Raw genomic sequence first — 19,614 nt, 5'->3', positions numbered from 1 at the left:
CCGTCACCATGCTCCAGACGTACCAGGCTATGTGCCTGGTGGAGCTCGAATCGCTGGTTCCTGATGACAGCCCGCTGGTACCTCTTCCTAACGAGGTCAGAGTTGCCACAGATTACATCCTCTGTGTGTCCCGCTGTGCAGCGCTCTCCCTGGGCAGAGGAATGGCTTTGACAGTAGTGGCGCAGAGTGGCTGTGGCTGACCCTCTCAGATGTCCCAGATAGAGACAGGGCTGTATATTTGGACGCACCAGTGTCTGCGGCTGGGTTTTTTGGACATTCACTTGAAGCCATTCAGGTTAGATTCGATCTGAGGAAGAAGCAGACAGAAGCTCTGCGCGCCATCATCCCCAGACGTCAGGCGAAGCCCAAGCCCGCAGCTAGCTCTCACAGGCCTGCCGCTCCTCTGCCAACTGGCAAAAGACCAGCGCCCACTGCTACAGTGGGTGTGCCGCTAGCAAAAGCACATCCTACAGCCCGAGCTCCACACCAGTCGGCCTGGAGCAAAGGCCCACCTGACGCCCAGGAGAAAGAAGCCTCAGCCCTCCTAGCTGTGGTTCTGAGGGGAACAGGGGGCCAGCAGCAGGGAGACGCTGCTTTTACCCCTCTGTTGCCGCCCAAGAGGTGCCGCTTAAGTTCTGTTTAGGTTGTCAGCTCCAGAATGCGCTGCCCAACACTGTCTCCCAAGCACAAAACCCGTGCACACAAAATGCCTCAGGTTGTAACTCCCTGTTCAGGTGTGTTAAATGTTCAGGTGACCACATCACGTGTTACCGCTGTTTTTCATTGTTGTGCCCCAGGAAAGGTGCCTCCAAAAAAAAAATGTATGAATGTACATCTTTCCATGTTACAATCAATAACACTCAGACAGGTCTTGAATGAAGTCGGCCCAGGAGATTGATTGTTGCAAACCAATCTAACAGATGCTTATTTTCATGTGGCTATAAACCTGAAACGCAGGCAGTTCCTGATATGCTTTCGAGGGCTTAGCCTATGAATACCTGGTGCTGCCGTTTAGGGCTGTCGCTCGCTCCTCGCACCTTTGCTAAATGTGCCGAGGCAGCGCTAGTGCCCCTCAGAGAGAGAGGTGATGCCGTCTGGCCCCGGCGCTTTCCTTGTGTTCACTCTCCTCAATGCCGCTCGGACGTCATGCTCCGCGATGATGGTCACCGGTCTCTCGCTGATGACGTCACTGTCCTCGGTAGTCAGGCGGTAGATAGCATTAGCCGCCTGGCTAACCTCGAAACGGGCGTAGAACTGATTCAGCTCGTTGGCGAATGCAGAGTTGGCGTTGATTGGCGCAGTGTCCCTGGCTTTGTAGTCCGTAATGGTGCGTAGTCTGTGCCACATACTCCGTGTGTCGCCCTGGTGGAAGCGGGACTCCACACGCTCCCGGTACCGGCGTTTGGCATCTCTCACCGCGCGCGCACGCCGTATGAGGCCGCTTTGTAGGCGCTCATATCGCCAGTGGCAAGACCCGCGTTGTAGGTGGAGGTCCTGGCGTTCACTGCAGTGCGGATCGATCTCTTCATCCACGGTTTCTGGTTTGGGAATGTGGTGACTCTCGCAGTGGGGATAATCTCCTCCGCTAGCATATTGACGAAGCATACTGCTACTTCCGTAAACTCGTTGATGTCGACTGCGCATGCTCTGAACATGTCCCAGTTGACGTCGTTGAGTGCGTCCTGTAGCGTAGCTTCTGATTGGGCAGACTACCGTTTCACCTCCCTCGTGGTTACTTCTTCCCTCCGTATGTTATAGTGGGGAATGAGGAAGATGGCATTGTGGTCATACTTCCCAAAAGCCGGGTGTAAGACAGCTTTGTTGCCCTGCTTGTATGGCGTGTAGCAGTGATCCAAAATTCGATCCCCCCTCGTTGGACACGAGACATGCTGGTAAAAGTTTGGCATGACTTGTCTGAGGTTCGCTTTGTTAAAGTCTCCTGCTACAATGAGGGCTGCGCCCGGGTCCTTGTTTTGAAGCGAACTCAGCACATCATGTAATTCGGACAAAGCCATACCTGTGTCCGCTTGGGGTGGGATGTAGACCACCGTGGCGATGACCAAGGTGAACTCACACGGCAGATAGAAGGGGCGGCACTTAATGCACAAAGAATGAATCCGACGGAGTTACGGCCTGGTCCAGCACGGTGGGGGTCAGCCATGTTTCTGTGAAGCACAAAATGTTGCATTCCCTCATGTCACGTTGGAAGGTGACTCTTGCTCTTAGGTCATCGAGCTTGTTCTCCATGGATTGTACATTGGCCAGTCCCCCGGCGCTTCTTTGTTCTACGCCTCGGATGAGCGGCCCGTCCTTTGTTGTTCTTCGCGCCGCGTAGAATCTCTGGCGGCCAGGATGGGTCGGGTTTAAAAGTGTCCAAGATTAGATGTGCAACCTTGTCACCGATGTTTACAAGTGATCTGCTGTCGTATACTATAAAACTAGAGGATTTTGGAATGTAAACCAGAGCAAAAAATAAGAAAAGTGGATAGTCGGAGCGGAGCGGTCAGGAAGGCGTCTGGACGTGGCCGCGCCATCTTAAATCTAGTGGCTCAGATTTGGGATCTATTTAGCAAGGCGCAAATAGATCTTTTTCCCTCCAAGGTTAATACTCACTGCCCCCTGTTCTTCTCCATAATCGACCACGATGCACCCTTGGGCATGGAGGCGCTGATTATATTGTTTTATGTACTTTAGTAATGAAGGTTTGTAAAGCAAGGCCACTTTTGACTCACAAACCAAGTGCTCAGCCAGACTGAAAAACAGGAAGTTAGTGTAGCGCTATACAAGCATATTAATAAATATTTTAAAGAAATAAATAAATAAGGGAAGCCAGGCAGAAAAGAGGAACTTGTACCGTATATAAGGAGTTGTTGAAACTATGTGTGACATGTAAAGTACCAAAATAACATCTATATGAGACTGTGACAAAGTGGGTGAGAAGACCATTTGTCTACATTCTTAGTTAACATTCTTGTTTTGATTTAACCATATTTCACATGTAATCTGCAATAGGCAAACATCTACTATCCCGGGTTTGTTTATGTTCTGCACTTTTACAGATTATATAATATAACATCTTGGTTTAAATCAATTCCTACAAGTTTGTTAAGTTAACATGTTATTTATTTCAACTGTTAATTGGTATTGTTTAGAACTTCCCTTACCTACCTGTCTTCCAGAAGCAAAAGGAGGAAATGTAGTTTTACTTCCTGCTTTATACCTTCTGGGTTCATTTGAGGTCACAGGAAGAGACCAAGTGCAGAAGGGGAAGAACTCTTTTAATTTAATAAAGTTGATTTTAGAGGGTTTATAAAGAAATAGATTTACTGTTGTGATATGTATTGATTACACCACAGAGTTTATGTTGCCAGTCAAGAGGAGTAGTAGAGGATTGAATATAATAATGTTCATCTTACCTACCTACTGAATGGAATAGTCCAGAGGAGAAATTGTTTGATTAAGTGGACTATTTAAGCAGACAAACTCAGGTGTTTGAGGAGAAAGGTTCAGGTCAGTGTAGCTGTGTGCAGTTTGACCTTAATTTCTGTTGATTTAAGTTCAGTTATGTTTATTTGAACTGAGTTAATTATAGAGTTGAGTTTCTTATTTGTTTCTTTGTAAATATTGTTTGGGCCACAAAATGGTGAATAAATCACTTGCTACACTGGACAGCATCAGTCTCTTGCATTTCTTTGACCGCTTAAGTCGAGTCTTACCACAGAGACACATTTTATGATTCTGTTAGATATCCTGCAACTGGCGTTGGGCTGTGCAGGACTCTCTCTTCCGGAAGATGATTGAATAAAGAATTAAATATAAAAATGTTTTGACCACTCTGAGTCAGGTTTTCTCTGTTCTATTATGGGGATCAAAGAATCGGGTTTTAATATGCACCAATGGCCAGACGTGCTTCTGTATCATTTCCACTGGGGGAAATGCACATCCAAATCCAAATAGAGGTAGAGCTCTGTCCAAACAGAGGCTGTCCCACTGGATTATAGAAGCTATCTCACTGGCATACGGCACCAAGGTCTTGCTTTGCCCCACGGGGTGAGAGCTCATTCCACCAGGGGGATGGCAACCTCATGGGCTCTTTTCAAAGGGGTGCCTGTAGGTGATATTTGTGCGGCAGCTAGTTGGGCATCACCGCACACTTTTGTGCGGTTTTATCGGTTGGATGTTACAGCCCCATCGGTGGCTCATACTGTCCTTTCTGCTAGGTCTACCGCTCACTAAGGTGGTGGTGGTCCGATTCCGGTTTGGTGGCTGCTCTGCGGGGCGTGTATATATGTCCCATACCTATATGTTGTACCGAGTAAATCAACTGAAAGAGAACGAATAGTTATGTCCATAACTTTGTTCCCTGAAGGAGAGGAACGAGGTACAACACAAGGTGGCCCCACTGAGCAGTTTGGCTCGTTGAAGCGCGGCTATCAAACTGAGGAATGACTGTGATGACAGCGGTGAATAAAGGTTTCTTCAGCCAGGGCACACGAGGTCGTGATATCCCATACTTATATGTTGTACCTCGTTCCTCTCCTTCAGGGAACAGAAGTTATAGACATAACTAGAGATGGCACGATACCACTTTTTTATGTCCGATACCGATATCATAAATTTGAATATCTGCCGATACCGATATGAATCCGATAGTGTTTTTTAATCAACAAAACTGTTTTTTAAATATCTTGCTGCATTTTGTATAAGTTCATACTCAAGTTTAAAACAACAACTACACTAAAGCTATTCTGTTATACCTGTATGCAAAAAAAAAATATTTCATAGTTCAGCAATACTGATCAATCTAATAAACTTAAACCTACACCATCCTCCCTATTCTGGTATTTTAAAGAGTACCTAGCATAAATATTAAGCAACCTAACTAATAGGGTTCCAACTCCCAGCAACAACAAAAATAAATAAATAAAAAATAGGAAACCACCCCTCACGCTCCACCTCATGATGCTTAATCGACGTAATCAACCTTAATTTGATGCAGTGTGAAAAAAAATGCACAGAAATCAATTATTTTTCAAGAAATATTAAATAGATTCAACATCTTTCTTCAACAAAATTGCAGACTGCACAGATGGTACCTTCACAAAGGAAAAAGTACTATAGCTTACTAGGGTATATTAGACTTAATAGTTACTATATACAGTAATTGACTTCTATTCATTTTACATCAAATTAAAACTTTGGGTGTCAGATAATTATTTATTAAAAGCTAGACATTTTAAATGAGAATAAGAAAGAAAAGTATGTCTTTGTGCCCCCTTTTCCCTGTTCATGCCCTATCGGCCCCCCTGGCTAAACTTTGCTAGATCCGCCCCTGCACAGTTACCAGCTGTCAGCTACATAGAAAAGGATCCTGGTGTAGAAAGTAATATTAAATAAATTCTAACAACAGCTGATCAAGCTTAAACGTGCTGCTGTTGTTCAGCCGCTGGTTTCCTCTTTCTGGTGCAAAGTGGGCCAAAAGCAAACTAGAGACACGACTCGCGACAGAAAAGCCAATCAGCTGATCATTAAGCAGTTTCATGATTGAAGTAGCAGCAAGAAGAGGCAGTCGCTCCATATATCATTTGTTAAGCTTAACGCAGGAATGCTTTACAAACATTCAGAGATGGACTTACACACTTGCTTTACTTCTCTCGGGGATAACTTTGTCGGAGATGAAATGCCGGGTTGCTAGCGAAGCTCCAAATGCTATCCAGACCACCGACAGGTCCTGCATGCCACAGCCGCTCTATCACGTGATGCATACTGCTCCGACATGCTAACGTTCTGAGGTGAGTTACGGCGTGTTGCAAGTTTTGTGAGGTGCTTTCGTGATATTTAATGGATCGGATTACATTTTTTATTTTTCTCCGATATCCGATCCAGTAATTTAGGTCAGTATCGGACTGATACCGATACGTAATATCGGATCGGTCCATCTCTAGACATAACTATTCATTACTCCACTAAAAAAAAAAAAAAAAAAAAAAAAAAAAAAAACAACTATGGTAAACGATATATGTCATTGTATCAAGTTTTTTAAACTAGCTAGCACACAAGCTATACAACATCACTGCATAGGTTGCACCGTAAGGTGAAAACATACGTATACTCTTTGTTTGATCTCTACAGTCAATAACTTCAACAGGAACAACAGGCTACAATCGTGGGAACTGTGACTAACCTTTGCGAAATACAGTATCACTTCTGTTATGTTATGCTGATGATACACAGATCTACTTTGAACTAGCTGATGATTCCACTCTGTCTCTGCACTGCTTTCAAGAGTGCATGTGTGAGGTCAAATCATGGCTTTGTTTCCCTTTGTTTTCATGTGTGGCTAAGGCTACGTCCACACGTACATGGGTATTTTTTTGTATTATCGTTTAAAAAAATAATCCCATCCACACGTAAATGCAGAAATGAAGGAAATGTATTATATCAGTCACACATGGGCAACCATTTATTTTTTAAGAAGCATCCGAGCACTAATCGCTTTATAGGAGAAAGCAATCTGCAAGATAAAGTCTTCACTTATACAACAGTAGTTTCTCAAAACTTAACACTAAGTACATGACATAGGTGATATGTGATTTTCTCTCCATAACTTGAAGAGCTTGTTTGAGATGTGGAATTTGACTCTCTTGTTTGCCTGTGATCAGTCATTTAAATGAATCAGCATAAAGTAAAACTTCCCTTATAGCCGTATCAGCAGACTCATGTCACTCTTTGATGCTTCTCAGAATCACTTTTATTCTGAAATGCTTTGCATAATGAAGGCTGTTGAACTAGAAACATTTCCCCATAAATTGCATTTCCTTATATCAACAACACCGACACACTTGTATGCGGATTATTATCACTGTGTGCCATGAGAGAGAGAAGATATTTGATACTGACACAACTAAATTACCTATTACCCAAATAATCTGGTCAGGTGAAGGTTATTAGCTTTCTGTTGCCCTAATCTGAGTCAAAGCTGTCTAAGAAACACTCTTTGAGAATCAGAACATATATTGTTTGGTTTGAATCTGGAGTTCAGTGACAGCGGTAGTCACACTGATATAGTGGCGCCGCAGCATGTGGCTGTTTTCACCGTCCCATAGCGTTTTTATGTTTGGGTCACGTTTCAGACCATGATGCTGTACCGTTTCTATTTATACTGCAAGCATTGGTGGACAAGTAAGAGTGTGTGAGCACAGAGTTTATTTTAACACCTAACCAAAATGAGCTATGGGCCACTGCTGACACTGTCATCTCGCTTGAGGGCCATTTTGGTGTTCAGGTAATGCAAAAAACGAAACAAGAAAACACACAGAAATATGTCCTAAAATGCAGGGTGGGGGTGGGGGGGGGGGGGGGGGGGGGGGGGTTGTTTGTTTTTTTTACAGACACATGGCAGCACTTCTGCTATCATTTTGTTTGTATTTAACAAAATAAAACTGCAGACATAATTGTACACGTTAGTTTTTGACTCTCTCACTGAACTAACACAGCCAATTACTCAGCATGTTTGTGCTCTCTGCTCACATTAAATCATTTTTGGCTTTTTAAAGAACTTATTTTAACATTGTGCTCAACAATAAACAAATCATCCCTAACAAAAAAAAAAAAAAAAAAAAAAAAAAAAAAAACTTACTTCAAGGGCCAAATTGCATTATACTTCTTCACGTCGGTATACAGGCCGCAAGTAGGGATGACATGGCCCGCAAGTTGTCCCCGGGCCACGAGTTTGAAACAACTACCTGACACATTACTGTAGTCCAGTGAATGTGTGTTTATGAAAAGAGACCAGTCAGGTTTGCATACAGATAGGAATATTAAAATCCAGTCTCTCTGCTCTGCAGCTAATCAGTTTTGGTCCACAGACAGGAAACAATTTCCAGATTATCAAAGTACCCTTTTTTATCTGATCAGATCATATTTTGTATATCTTTAATAATAAGGAAGTTGCTAATAATACTTACGAAACTAAAACTGATACTCTGAAAATGGGTATGGGCTATCTCACTTATCCTGCTGCCACACAGATCCACATCAGCGTTAGGGGAAAAAATTTATTAATAAATAATAAATAAAAAAAAAAAAAAAAAAAAAAACAGGTAAACATCCATGTGTATATATTTTTTGGACCTCAGATTTTCTTGCAACTGTCACATGTGACTTTGGAAAGCAGGTCATATTGAAACGTGCTGGTTACCTGTAAATGGAGCCTCTTCCTTGTTGGGCCCAGTACAGTGTGCGATTAGAAATCATGACAGCCAGGGGACCCGGCACATGCGGTGCCAGTTCCATGTACTCAGACCTGCTGATGTTTTTCAGCTGGATCCCTTTGGAACTGGTGAAGACCAGCTGAGCTTCATCTCCTGAAAAGACACACATTATTTACTGTGTACAGCAACCACTTATAAACAGTAGAAATTATTCTGTATTCATCTCCATTTTCATTGTGCTGCTGTAACAAGTGAATTTCCCCTGTCTATGTCTACTTATCTTCAATTTACTCATTCATTTAAACCAGATGTGCCATCACTATTTATTTTTTAATGACTTTTCTAAATGTCCTTGAAGACGTGGAAAAAGTGACAATGTCAGCGGGCCTGCTTTAAACTCTTTGACCTTGTTTTTTTTTCCAGTGGCAGCGAATTAAGTTTCAGGGTCATTTTACAATAGTTTGCACAACAGGAACATTGTAAGTCACATAATAACAAAATGGAATGGAAAATGCCATTGACTACGGTAAGTGTATCTATGCTAAAGTTACGGATTTGAGCAATATGTTTGTACAGTTGTGTCAACCTATATAGTGTGACTGAGTCAATATTTGTTAAGGTGTAACCTTTGTGAACGTGACATAAAAGTTTGATTGTACTTACAGATAGTATTGATAATCGAGAAATACTGGCAACAGCCAACGCTACCCCTCACCCCTCCAGTAAACACGCCTGTGGTATCTATTTGAAAATCCTAGCTGACTTCCTTCTTTTGGACCACAGCACTAACAAGTCTTTGTGCAAAAGATGAATTCAGTCATCCACTTGGGGTTTGCCTATTAGTGGGATCTGAGCCAGACTTCATAAAAAACAAAAAAAACCCCAAACACCTTATCTCAGATAAAAAGGAACAAATATAAAAACAAATAGACTTTTTACAGACTAACTCAGTGAATGTGTCTGTGGCTATTCCACACTATTCTCAGCCTACAGTCAAATGTCATGAACAAAATGTCTAATAAAAACTGTTTAAAAATCTAGCAACTCCACTGATGGCACACATCTGAAATTGTTGTGAGATAATTTGTTGTTCACCTTCAGCTTTGCAATCTCCAGTTGTTGCATTCGTCCTGTAGCCCTCCTGGCACTCACAGGTAAGGCTGCCGTTATTGTGAACACACAGCTGATCACATGTGTCCCTCTCTAGGCACACATCCACCTCTAAAGAATCAAAGAGATAATTTACTAGAGTAAATAGTCATAGCTTGCATTGTATTATAATATGTATGTAAGACGAATGGTACAACCCTGACTTATGAATACAAAATAAATAAATCTTCGGGCGGGGTTGTTTTTGCAGCTGCTCCATCAGGCTGCCACTCACCCTCACACTGGCTGTCCCTGACCAGCTTCATGTTGTCGGGGCAGCGGCAAAAGAAACCCATCGGCTGATCCACGCAATGATGAGAACAGCCGCCATTATTGACCAGACACTCGTCCTGATCTGCAACAAGAAGAAAACACACACACACACACACACACACACACACACACACACACACACACACACACAAAAAAAAAGAGCACATCAGCAGTGGTTTCACACCAAAAAGCACCCTTTTATCTAGATATGACTAATAATAGTCGGGTAATGCCAGCATGATTAAACTTGCTTAAAATCAGCACAATGTTTAGCACATTCATTTTGCTTTAGTGTCTTCATATGCCAACATTCGCTTACTATTTCTAAACATATCTGAAGCTAACCGAGCAATTTGAAGGAGTCATTAATGAAAATGAGACGCTCGACATTTTATCTCGGCAGCTGAACTTGAGAAAAAGTAAAACATGAGAGTCTGCAACGAGAACATGATAATCCAAACGGGTGTGTCAACCACAGGGGTGGATATCATTCGAGCTGCACTGTGGTTAAAACGTAAAGTAACCACACCAAAACACAATGACCCACTGAGCCTCTACCCAGCTGTTCATGCAGATGATGAGCGACAATTATGAAAAACATTCAGAAGCCACAACTCTCAAACTTCCTCCAAACATTAATATGTGAGACTATGGACTGCACCAGCTTAACTGAGCTGAAGTGCTTCTACCACGAGGCAGCGAAATGAAGTTTACTGAATGCATTTGCAACTCTAATTTCAAAGAAGCATATCGTCAACCTTCTGGAAGTTTTCCAAGACAAACTCACGTGCCCTTCTCTTGAAACTACAACACCCTTGGTGTCCAATTATTGGGCATGCCATCCTCCAAAAATTAAAATTAAAAACCCCCAAACACCTCTCTCTGAGTTCAACCCAGTAAAAAAAATAAACAGTTACATTTTTCTCATTATCTTTTTCTGACTTTTTCACAAGTCGTTGCTGTAACAGATCCTGTGTGAATCATTACCCAGCGCCACTGGTGTGTAAAGAGTAATGTAAAGAGTAACATGAGCAGGTATAAAAAAGAGGCAGGGTTTCTCAGAAATAAAGATGGGCAGAGGTTCAACCAGTCTGCAAAACTGTGGACTTTGAATAATGTTCCTCAATGTCCAGCTACAAAGACTCATAACATATCATCAAAAGACTCTCTGGAGAAATTTCTGTGCGCAAGGTACAAGGCTGGAAATCAACACCGGATGGCTGTGGTCTTTGTGCATTAAAAAAAAAAAAAAGAACAAAAAGAACAAAAAGAACACACACACACACACACACACACACACACACACACACACACACACGCACACACACACACGCACAATGTGCCATGATACTTCAAAGGAAATTACTACATGAGCTCAGGAACACTTACAGAAGTCACCGTCTGTGAACATAGCTCACAGTATGATAGACTAAATCTCTATCACACTGATCAAATACAAAAGAAATTTCATCTCCCTGCACATCACTCCTTCAGATACCGTCAGGTTCAGGACTTCATAAACAAAACAAAACAAAAAAAAAAAAACATACAGAAAAAAAGTACTTTTTAAGACATATCATGTTTTTATAATGTGCTGAATTGATCTATGTTGAACGTGACCAACATTCATTGACATTTCACAGGATATATGGACCCTGTGTCTCTCCTGTTGGAACAGCTGAGTCAGGATAATATCACTGATGCCAGCTTGAACAAACGTTATCATATCCTTGCATAGGTTGCAAGGAAAAACATTTTTATGTCTCAGATAAATGACGAAAACCCCACAGAGACATCTTGGCACAGAATTCTTATTCTTTTCAATCATCTTTGGGGCCTGTACTCCACTACTGGGCACATCTGTCACTACTGGTTTGCTCTTTGTTTTAAGCCTCATCTTAGTATCCAGAGTGTTCCCCGGCTTCTACCCCATGACAGCTGGGATAGCTTCCAGCACATTTTCTCAGTTCTGACATTTTAATGTTGGAAACATCCCAACTTTTGTGGAATTTTTTTGTACACTTAAGGAGGTGCAATAATTCATCAGCACGCCATATTTTATCCCATCACAGAAGCTGAGAAATTTTAGCACCTTATTATATTTGATAACAAACTGAAAGCGCAATTCTGCTGATTAACTCAGCTTTCCCACACACGCATTAGTAAGACGCTTGCGTTGTGTTTAGTCTCCTAACTGTACAGGTGACCAACAACTCAGACACTGATGAAGGTGCAGCAATTTTTATCAACTCTAGTCTGAACAGAGCCTTCAGCTAAAATGTTTGGCTGTTCTAACTTCAGTACACCAACTCTGCAATACAGAGCAGTACAGTGCTGCCCTCTGCTGGATGACGCTGTGACACGTCACCGTTTTGTGACTCAAAACTGTGAGACCTGTCTATCTGTTTGAAAGTTCGGAAATTCTGAAAACCCCTCAGGGAGTAGAGAGATCGTCTGTGTGACAATTTTTCTTTCCGTGACACCAACATTTCAAACATTACACCCACTTTCTGGACATCTGTGTAAAAGCTCTTCCCAGCTACCATCATTCTACCCACCTTCAACTTCAGGCATCAAACGTCACCAGTTACAAGAACATTATCTTGTATTACAGTAGTGTTAACATGCACATTATTAAAAATGAATCAGACGTGATTGCTGCAGGCCTGCACAAATTGGATTAGCCTGTATTCTTTTTGGCTTGTAGAACTCGAGTATCACCATACAATATTTATTCTACTTCCCATTATCATCAGTGTGCAGCAGCATCCAATATGGCTTCATTCTGGGTGGCAGCTGGAACACTAGAGGTCAAACGCATTGGTTAACTTTTAAAACTACAAACTTTATACACTTACCAGCTATATTGTTAGCTAATGCAAATATCTAATCAGCCAATCACATGGCTGATTAGATATTTCAGTGCATCTATGCACAAGGACATGAACCTGCTATGAAAGACAGAAAATATCCAGAGAGCAGCAGTTCTTTAGGAGAAAATGCCTTGCTGATTGGAGACGAATAATTAGACTGCTTCAAGCTGCTGGGAAGGTTGTTAAGGTGTGTACTGGTTAACCTGTCATTCAAGCATTCTTGTGGGATGACACATCCAGGTGCCAGCAGCACCTGGATGTGGAATTGGTCTTAAGAGGTTTGATTTCTGCTGCGAAATTCAGTGGAAATGTGAAACATGAAAGAATGGTAAATGGCCTGTATTTGTATAGTGCTTTACTGCATCAGCCTTGCATCAACAGTTTAGGCTGGTGGTTTTGGTGTAATGGTGTAGACATTATTTTCTTGGTCCACTTTGGGCCTACCTCATGGTCATGATCAGCTATTACAGTATTGTTGCTGACCATGTTCAATCCTTTATGACCACAGTGCATTACCCAGGAAGATATTGTGCCACGTCACAAAGCTCACATCCTCTCAAACAAGTTTCCCCTCAATATGCCCCCAGCAGTCACCAGAATTCAATCCAATAGAGCAACTTTTTACTTTAATATCACATCATGGATACGCTGCAATTATGTGACGCTATCAAGTCAATATGGACCAAAATCTGATCTGCAAAAAATTAGGGTTGTTCTGAAGGCAAAACTGGGTCTAGGTGTTCCTAACAAAAAGGTAGATAGAATCGCATTTTTCTATTCTGCGCTATGCCTTAAAAAAAAACAAAAAAAAAAACAAGTTCAACAGAGCCACTATAGCTTTGCTACTGACAACTTCAACATTTTATCCAAGGAAGTGGAGCTGCACATCACATCACTCACCGCAGTTTTCCTCGTCGCTGCCGTCAGAGCAGTCTTTTGAGTGGTCACACCTCCAGGCGTGACGGATGCAGTGGCCGTTCTTGCACGGAAACTCTGACGCAGCACATCTCGGTGACGCCTGCGGGAGGGTTTGAGCTAAACCACACAACTCCTCGGTCTCATCACGTCCATCTCTGCAATCAGTCTGCCTGTCGCAGACCCTGTTTCTGGGCAGGCAGGCATCAGACGGCCCACAGGAAAAGAAACCAGCAGTGCAGTTCATGCAGGAAGCCTCGTCGCTCCCATCGGCACAGTCATCCACACCATTGCATAAGAAATCCATTGATATGCACCTTCTGCTCTGGCAGGCAAATTCACCTTTGGTGCACCACACATGGCCTGTGAAGAGTCACAGCTAAAAGTTAAAACTAAAATTCAAGCATGCATGTCTATTGTGCGTGTGTAATTTATCTGAAACAGACAAGAAAACAAGAGCGTGATCCGACATAGTAAATGTGTCTAATGCTCCTAGTTATACTGGATTAACCTGGACTGGATTAGTCTCTTTAAAGTCTCCTGGCCTAACTGATGAACCCTGCATTTCTTAGTAGGACAGTGAGAATAAATTACTCACTTTTTTAGTTTTCCTGGCCAGCAGTCAAACCAAAACCTTTCAGGTTGGACTCACACATCCCCAAGCTCTAAACAAATATTCCAACCTGCTGGCTTCATTCACGTCAGCAAAGTTTATGTTTAACCTAAAATCACACCTAATCCTTTCAGAAGTACTCCCTCCTGCAGGGTTCTGTTTGGCAAACCCGCAGGCTGATGTACGTGATGAACACTAAATCTCTCTGGAATTCGATATCAAAGACTCTCATGACTTCAGCAGGATTAGAAAAACAGAATCTCAAATGGCATATTCCCACGCAGCAAGAGAACAGAAGATAATCTGTTCTGCAAAAGAAGTCCAAAAGGTGCAACAGTATACAATATGCCATAAATCTTGAGTAGGACAATTATTAACAGTGCAGATTTAGATTTATTAACATTATTAAAGTATCAGTCATGCATGGAACATAACATCTCAACTATGCTGCCTTATTAAAATTAAAATAAATAAATGGATAAAATGTTCAATTTTATTTTTAAAAAAATCATATTTAGAAAAAAAGTAAATTCTGCATAAGTTGCTGAGAAAGTTGTCCTAATGTTGTAATAGGCCAAACAGATTACACCATCTGTGTTGCTAAACACAAAGCAATGAGCATGAGTGTGATGAAGCGCATGTGTGCACTCACTGCAGTGGAGTTCGTCCGATCGGTCCTCACAGTCTGCATGTCCATCACACACCTTCAGGGTGGAGATGCATGCGCCATCGCTGCACGTGAATTCTCGCTGCTGGTGACAAGCGGGCACAAAGTGACCTGCAGCGCCTGGAAACGAGGCACATTGAGTGTTTTACTGCTGTGGGAAAGAGCTGATAAATTAATGAATTATTAAAAATAAGAAAGGACTTGTTCATTACATTGCTGACAAAAGAGGTATTTTAATAATATCCAAGAGTACTATATTTAATTTTTAAAAACCCATTCATTAACCTGCTAAAATCAACCGGCAACACGCACATTTTCCAAAAAGTTTCCCCCCCAAAAAATCACATTAAATCAATCACAATGTGACAGGCTCTCGTACCAGGTTTGTTTCATGCAAATACATCATAATGATTCATTCTGCCCTAACAGACTGTGACTGTTCAAACATCGCAGAATATAATTTTGTTTTTAGTGTTTTATGTTGACAGACTCGCGCACGCAACAACCCGAACATAAAACGCCTCGGCTTCTGAAGCACTGTTTGTCTATGGTTTAGTAACAGTAAAAGCATAAACACGTCATGAGTAACAGACCAAGAACAACCCCGCTCGCGCTGCAAGCACGCTTCATTCAAAGTAACAGGCGCTCTGCACGCGCCCCGAAAACGACATGCCGGTTCATTTCACACACACGCAGAAGCAGATTTTTCTTTCCACAACATACCCCAAATATAGAAGGAGAGACCCACGACCAGAAGAAATACAGCTCCAAGGTGTCCCATGTTCAACGTCCTCCACAGAAACGAGGCAGATGGCGCGCAAATATGACGCAAGAGCCGAGCCTGTCAACCTGTCAGGTCTCCGAGTTGGTATTTGTTTCGTCCGCCGTTCATACTTCGTTTCTTCGTCTAGTTGTGTTATTTTTATGCTCGTGAACTGGCTCGTGTTGAGTAGAAACTGCTGTATGTTTTGTACTTGTTTATCTTTATATCGTCGCAGGTTTTAACATGGAAATGCCTCAAACGGTCCACTTTGCTTTTCCAAGCTTCTCTGCCTTTTTCTGTATATTCAACATGTTTGATTATATTGATAAACAAACTTTAATAGAATTTGTGAAAAGGTTGGTTATATAGAAAATAAAGAAATTACATATATGACTCTGATTAATGTGTCTACATTATAATCAGTCCACGTCTTTGTGGACATTTACAGTATCTTCATGCAGCTGTGATATTTGTTGAGATCTCTCCTCGACGTTCACGTGAAATAACACCTTATAAAGTGCTTCCAGCTGAAATGATGACAAAATCCGTGCTGCTTGTTATGTGAAAAATCTGAAAGATGTGGCTGAATTGGACACAGTGAAAATCTTCTGAATTCTCAGTGTTTCCCTGTGTGTTCACGCAGTTTGCGCGCACACAAAAGACTTAGTGTTAGTTATCTATTTATTTATTTATTTGTTTTTTGCACTGCATTAGATAAGGTCAAAGTAGGGGTTTCAAAAATGACAATGTTCTCATTTGTGTGTTATAATCTTTATGAAAAAGTAAAAACAAAATGTAAAAATAAAAATTGGCATATGGATTTGTGAATGCAATAACTCAAGAACGAGGCAACGTATAATTTTCAAATCAATACCATGGTTGCATTTACTGAAACTCTCTGTAAGGTTTAAATCTTAGGGACCTTGACTTCAAGGCTAGAGCTCAACTTTTCTAAAAACAAAAAAACCCAACCAATTATTTAATAAAATCAATTTATTTCCAATTTGTATCAAATTAGGTCTGATTAAAGGACTGATGTGATGGTAAGTTGTCCGCTGCTCCGCTTTGAATATTGTTAAGAACTTGACACAGAGATTACTTAATGGGTTTTAAGCAAAATGGTGCCTAAATTCAATGGCATATTTTGGCAGCTGTTTTTTTTTTTTTTTTTGGATTTTCACAAGAATTGCTAGTTCTCCTAGAGTTTTGGCCACCCCAACAATCAAGTGATTCCCTATGAGCAAGCAATTAGCGACTCTGGGAAGGAAAAATTCCCTTCTAAGAGGAAGAAACTTCGAAAGAACCAGGCTCAGAAAGAGACAGCATTCTGCCGCGACTGGTAGGGACGGGCCTGTGCCTTTTACCCATTTCCAGGTAATGGATTGCCGAAATGTGATTTCCAATATTTAGACTATTGCAAATGGCTCGCCTGTGTACGAGTTTTCATTTTGAGGGACATTGAGCGGTCACTTGGAGAGGATGAGCAGAGCTTCAGCTGGATGTTTAGCTCATCGCTTCCCCCACTTACTCTCACATCTGTTCAGTACACGGTTGACCAAAACAATGAGCAGAAAGAGATAAACATAATATTTTATTCACATCTTCTATTGTACAAGATACAACCAACACTTGCTGTAGTCAGGGCAGGATGGAGACATAATGTTGACCCTGCAGAGTCTTGTCTTGCTGCTCAGAGGTAGGGCTGGTCTGTGGAGATTGGTGGCTCTTTATATACAGTGCCGGGAGTCACTGGAAGCTTTGAGGTCTCAGCAACTTGACTAAAAAAAAAAAAAAAAAAGGAACAACAACAGAGAAAGAAGGGGAAAAAAAAAGACCACAATATTTCAGCTAAAAACTACAAATAGCAAACTTCCATTGTCAGTCACAAGAAGATGTTTTGACAGGTGACATCAAATAGATGGATTACACTATTATTATTATGTATATGGCGCAAAAAACAAACACCTGAACTTGAAATACATGAAAATGCAGTGATCATTAACAAACCTGCCAGCAGTAAGAGCTTTCTGTGAGGACATCACGAGTGTGGGAGGGGCTGATTCTCTCCGTCCATCTCTGCTGTAGTAGTAGTTGTTGGCATACCTGTGGCTCGGGCCTACTGGCAGTTTGGGTGGTGGTTGTGTCCTGTTGGGATGAGGAAAAAAAAAATCTATTTTAACAGACTTTAACAATGTTGGTGACTTCCACATTTGCAGGCAAAATGGAAAATAGGTGCAGTTTACTGAAACATGCAAAGATACCTGGAAATATAGAATTTAAAACAAAAACAGAGTTTTTGCTTTAAAGTCAATATTTTGTATGACCACCTTTATTCCTCCACACATCAAGAAACTCTTAGTCAAACTTTCTTGTCATTTCTTTATGTAGTCCTCAGGAATAGTTCTCCAGGCTTCTTGAAGCTCTGGAGAACTCTTCTTTGGATGTCGGCTGGCTTTTGTTCTGTTCTCTGTCAACATGATTCCACGCCATCTAAATAATATTGTGGTTCGGGCTTCAGGGAGGCCAATCCAAGCCTGATAGTGTTACATTGTGTGTTTTTCTAACCAGATTTGTTAATACTACATTGGTAGTGTGTTTGGGATCATTGTGAAGCTGTTGCCAGTCAGACACTGGCAGTGATGATGCTTTTTGTGCAATCATAACTCTAGCATTTTTGAGAAAATCTCAAAATACAGCCCCAAACCAGCACAAAGCTTTGATTTTTCTTTTACAGATGGCTGTAGACATTCACTGTGGTACTTCTCTCGTCCATATACATTGACAGCGATTTATACAACAAATTTGAATTCTTCGTTAGTTTTAAGTGGTTTAACAAACAAAATACAAACAAAAACAAAAAGCAAGTCTGGCAACCCACAGAGTCATTGCATCTCTCTGTTAACGGGGTTTTAGTCGTTGTTTCTAATATGTGAACACTTTCATTCGTGAGCGGTACGAGGGTAGCGCCTGTGGTCTTACCTCTTTGCAATCTCCTCATATCGCAGCTGCAGTTTGGCTTGCAGGTCATGCTGAAAAGGAAAAGGAAAGTCAATTTTCGACGAGTGCAAATCCCACACTGGTGAACTTCACCTCCTTCATAGTGTTTAGCTACCCCACAACGCTACTGCTAGCTAACGTCAGTAAGGGTTAGCTGGCTGTTAAACGTTTCCTTTGATAAAGTTTATTGCGACAAATCGTCCGGAGGGCTATTACATCATATTTAGAGCAGAAAACTACTCCGTTTTAAAGTGTGACGAATGTTGTTGCTTACCCCTGATAAAAAATTTCGCAGCCTCTGAATGAATTTAGTAGCAGTAGCCATGTTAGCTGTTGTGAAGGACACGGGTCTTCTTCGTTCCTTTTCCCAGGTTTCTCAACACATTGCTGACACCTGCCGACCAGCAGGGGAAACTGCAGCGTAAAAACGTGCATTTTAGAGACTTTTGTTGTTTTACAATTTATTTATGTACTCCGAGGGCCAAATTAACTTAGATAAAGTGGATGAACACAGACACGCTGTACAACTAATCTTTATCTTCTTTAGTAAAGGCCTGGCAGAGCAGCTCATAATTTTTTTTTAAAAAATTACAGTATTTTGTCCAATTACTTTTGAGCCTTTAAAAAAACAGGACGTGTGTATAAAAATGACTGTAATTCATTTTTATACACACAATTTTCAAATCCCTGTATTTAAAAGATGATAATCTGCATATTGATTACATCTTGATTTACAGTCCACTGTGATGGTGTACAAATCCCCAACTACAAACATTGGTGTCTTTGTTCAACAAATTATGGCCCTAACTATTGCTATGCCAGTATGGACAGTAGTAAATTTTGACCGAATTCAAGTATTACCTGCTTGAAACTGCAGAACTCCTACGGATTTTAAAGTAAAACATTTTTGTTACTAGGTTAACCTCTGGACCCTTTATCCTACAAGTGATTGGTCTATCTTGGACAGACATGCATACATTTTTATTGGTATGCATACAATACACAGCTTGATCTATTATCAGTAGGTAAAGTTGTAAAACTTATGAAAAAATTCAAAGTCCAGAATTTATGGCCTCCTTCAGATTTTCCAAAGTGATCTGTGAGCTGGATCAGAGTCCAATTCTAGACCCTGGCCCTTACGTTTGAGACAC

At 41.4% G+C, this 19,614-nt stretch overlaps 2 protein-coding genes across 2 annotated transcripts in view; both read right to left on the bottom strand.

Annotated features, from left to right (window-relative positions):
- LOC146558793 (low-density lipoprotein receptor-related protein 8-like) overlaps positions 1 to 16,906 on the bottom strand; it is a 29,250-nt gene extending 12,344 nt beyond the window's left edge. The window contains exons 1-6 of the mRNA XM_085246689.1: positions 15,427 to 16,906; positions 14,689 to 14,823; positions 13,409 to 13,786; positions 9,598 to 9,717; positions 9,309 to 9,434; positions 8,201 to 8,366 (exon numbers count right to left, since the gene is read on the bottom strand). Of these exons, the coding sequence (XP_085102815.1) occupies positions 8,201 to 8,366; positions 9,309 to 9,434; positions 9,598 to 9,717; positions 13,409 to 13,786; positions 14,689 to 14,823; positions 15,427 to 15,484 (983 nt within the window). The 5' untranslated portion in view covers positions 15,485 to 16,906. The remainder of the gene's footprint in view (positions 1 to 8,200; positions 8,367 to 9,308; positions 9,435 to 9,597; positions 9,718 to 13,408; positions 13,787 to 14,688; positions 14,824 to 15,426) is intronic.
- Positions 16,907 to 17,044: 138 nt separating this feature from the next.
- Positions 17,045 to 18,880, bottom strand: ndufa7 (NADH:ubiquinone oxidoreductase subunit A7). The gene is made up of 4 exons (XM_085246690.1): positions 18,738 to 18,880; positions 18,446 to 18,495; positions 17,474 to 17,611; positions 17,045 to 17,244 (listed from the first exon to the last, which is right to left on the bottom strand). The coding sequence occupies exons 1-4, from the start codon at positions 18,786 to 18,788 to the stop codon at positions 17,157 to 17,159; spliced, it is 327 nt and encodes a 108-aa protein (XP_085102816.1). The 5' UTR covers positions 18,789 to 18,880; the 3' UTR covers positions 17,045 to 17,156.
- Positions 18,881 to 19,614: the final 734 nt, after the last annotated feature.

The sequence above is a fragment of the Mchenga conophoros genome, linkage group LG15, assembly GCF_057382185.1.
Source record: "Mchenga conophoros isolate Kocher_MC1m ecotype Shallow Benthic linkage group LG15, M_conophoros_male_GT1.1, whole genome shotgun sequence".
NCBI lineage: Eukaryota > Metazoa > Chordata > Actinopteri > Cichliformes > Cichlidae > Mchenga > Mchenga conophoros.
The sequence above is the reverse complement of the archived record's forward strand: the minus strand, read 5'-3'. Positions and strand labels throughout refer to the sequence as shown.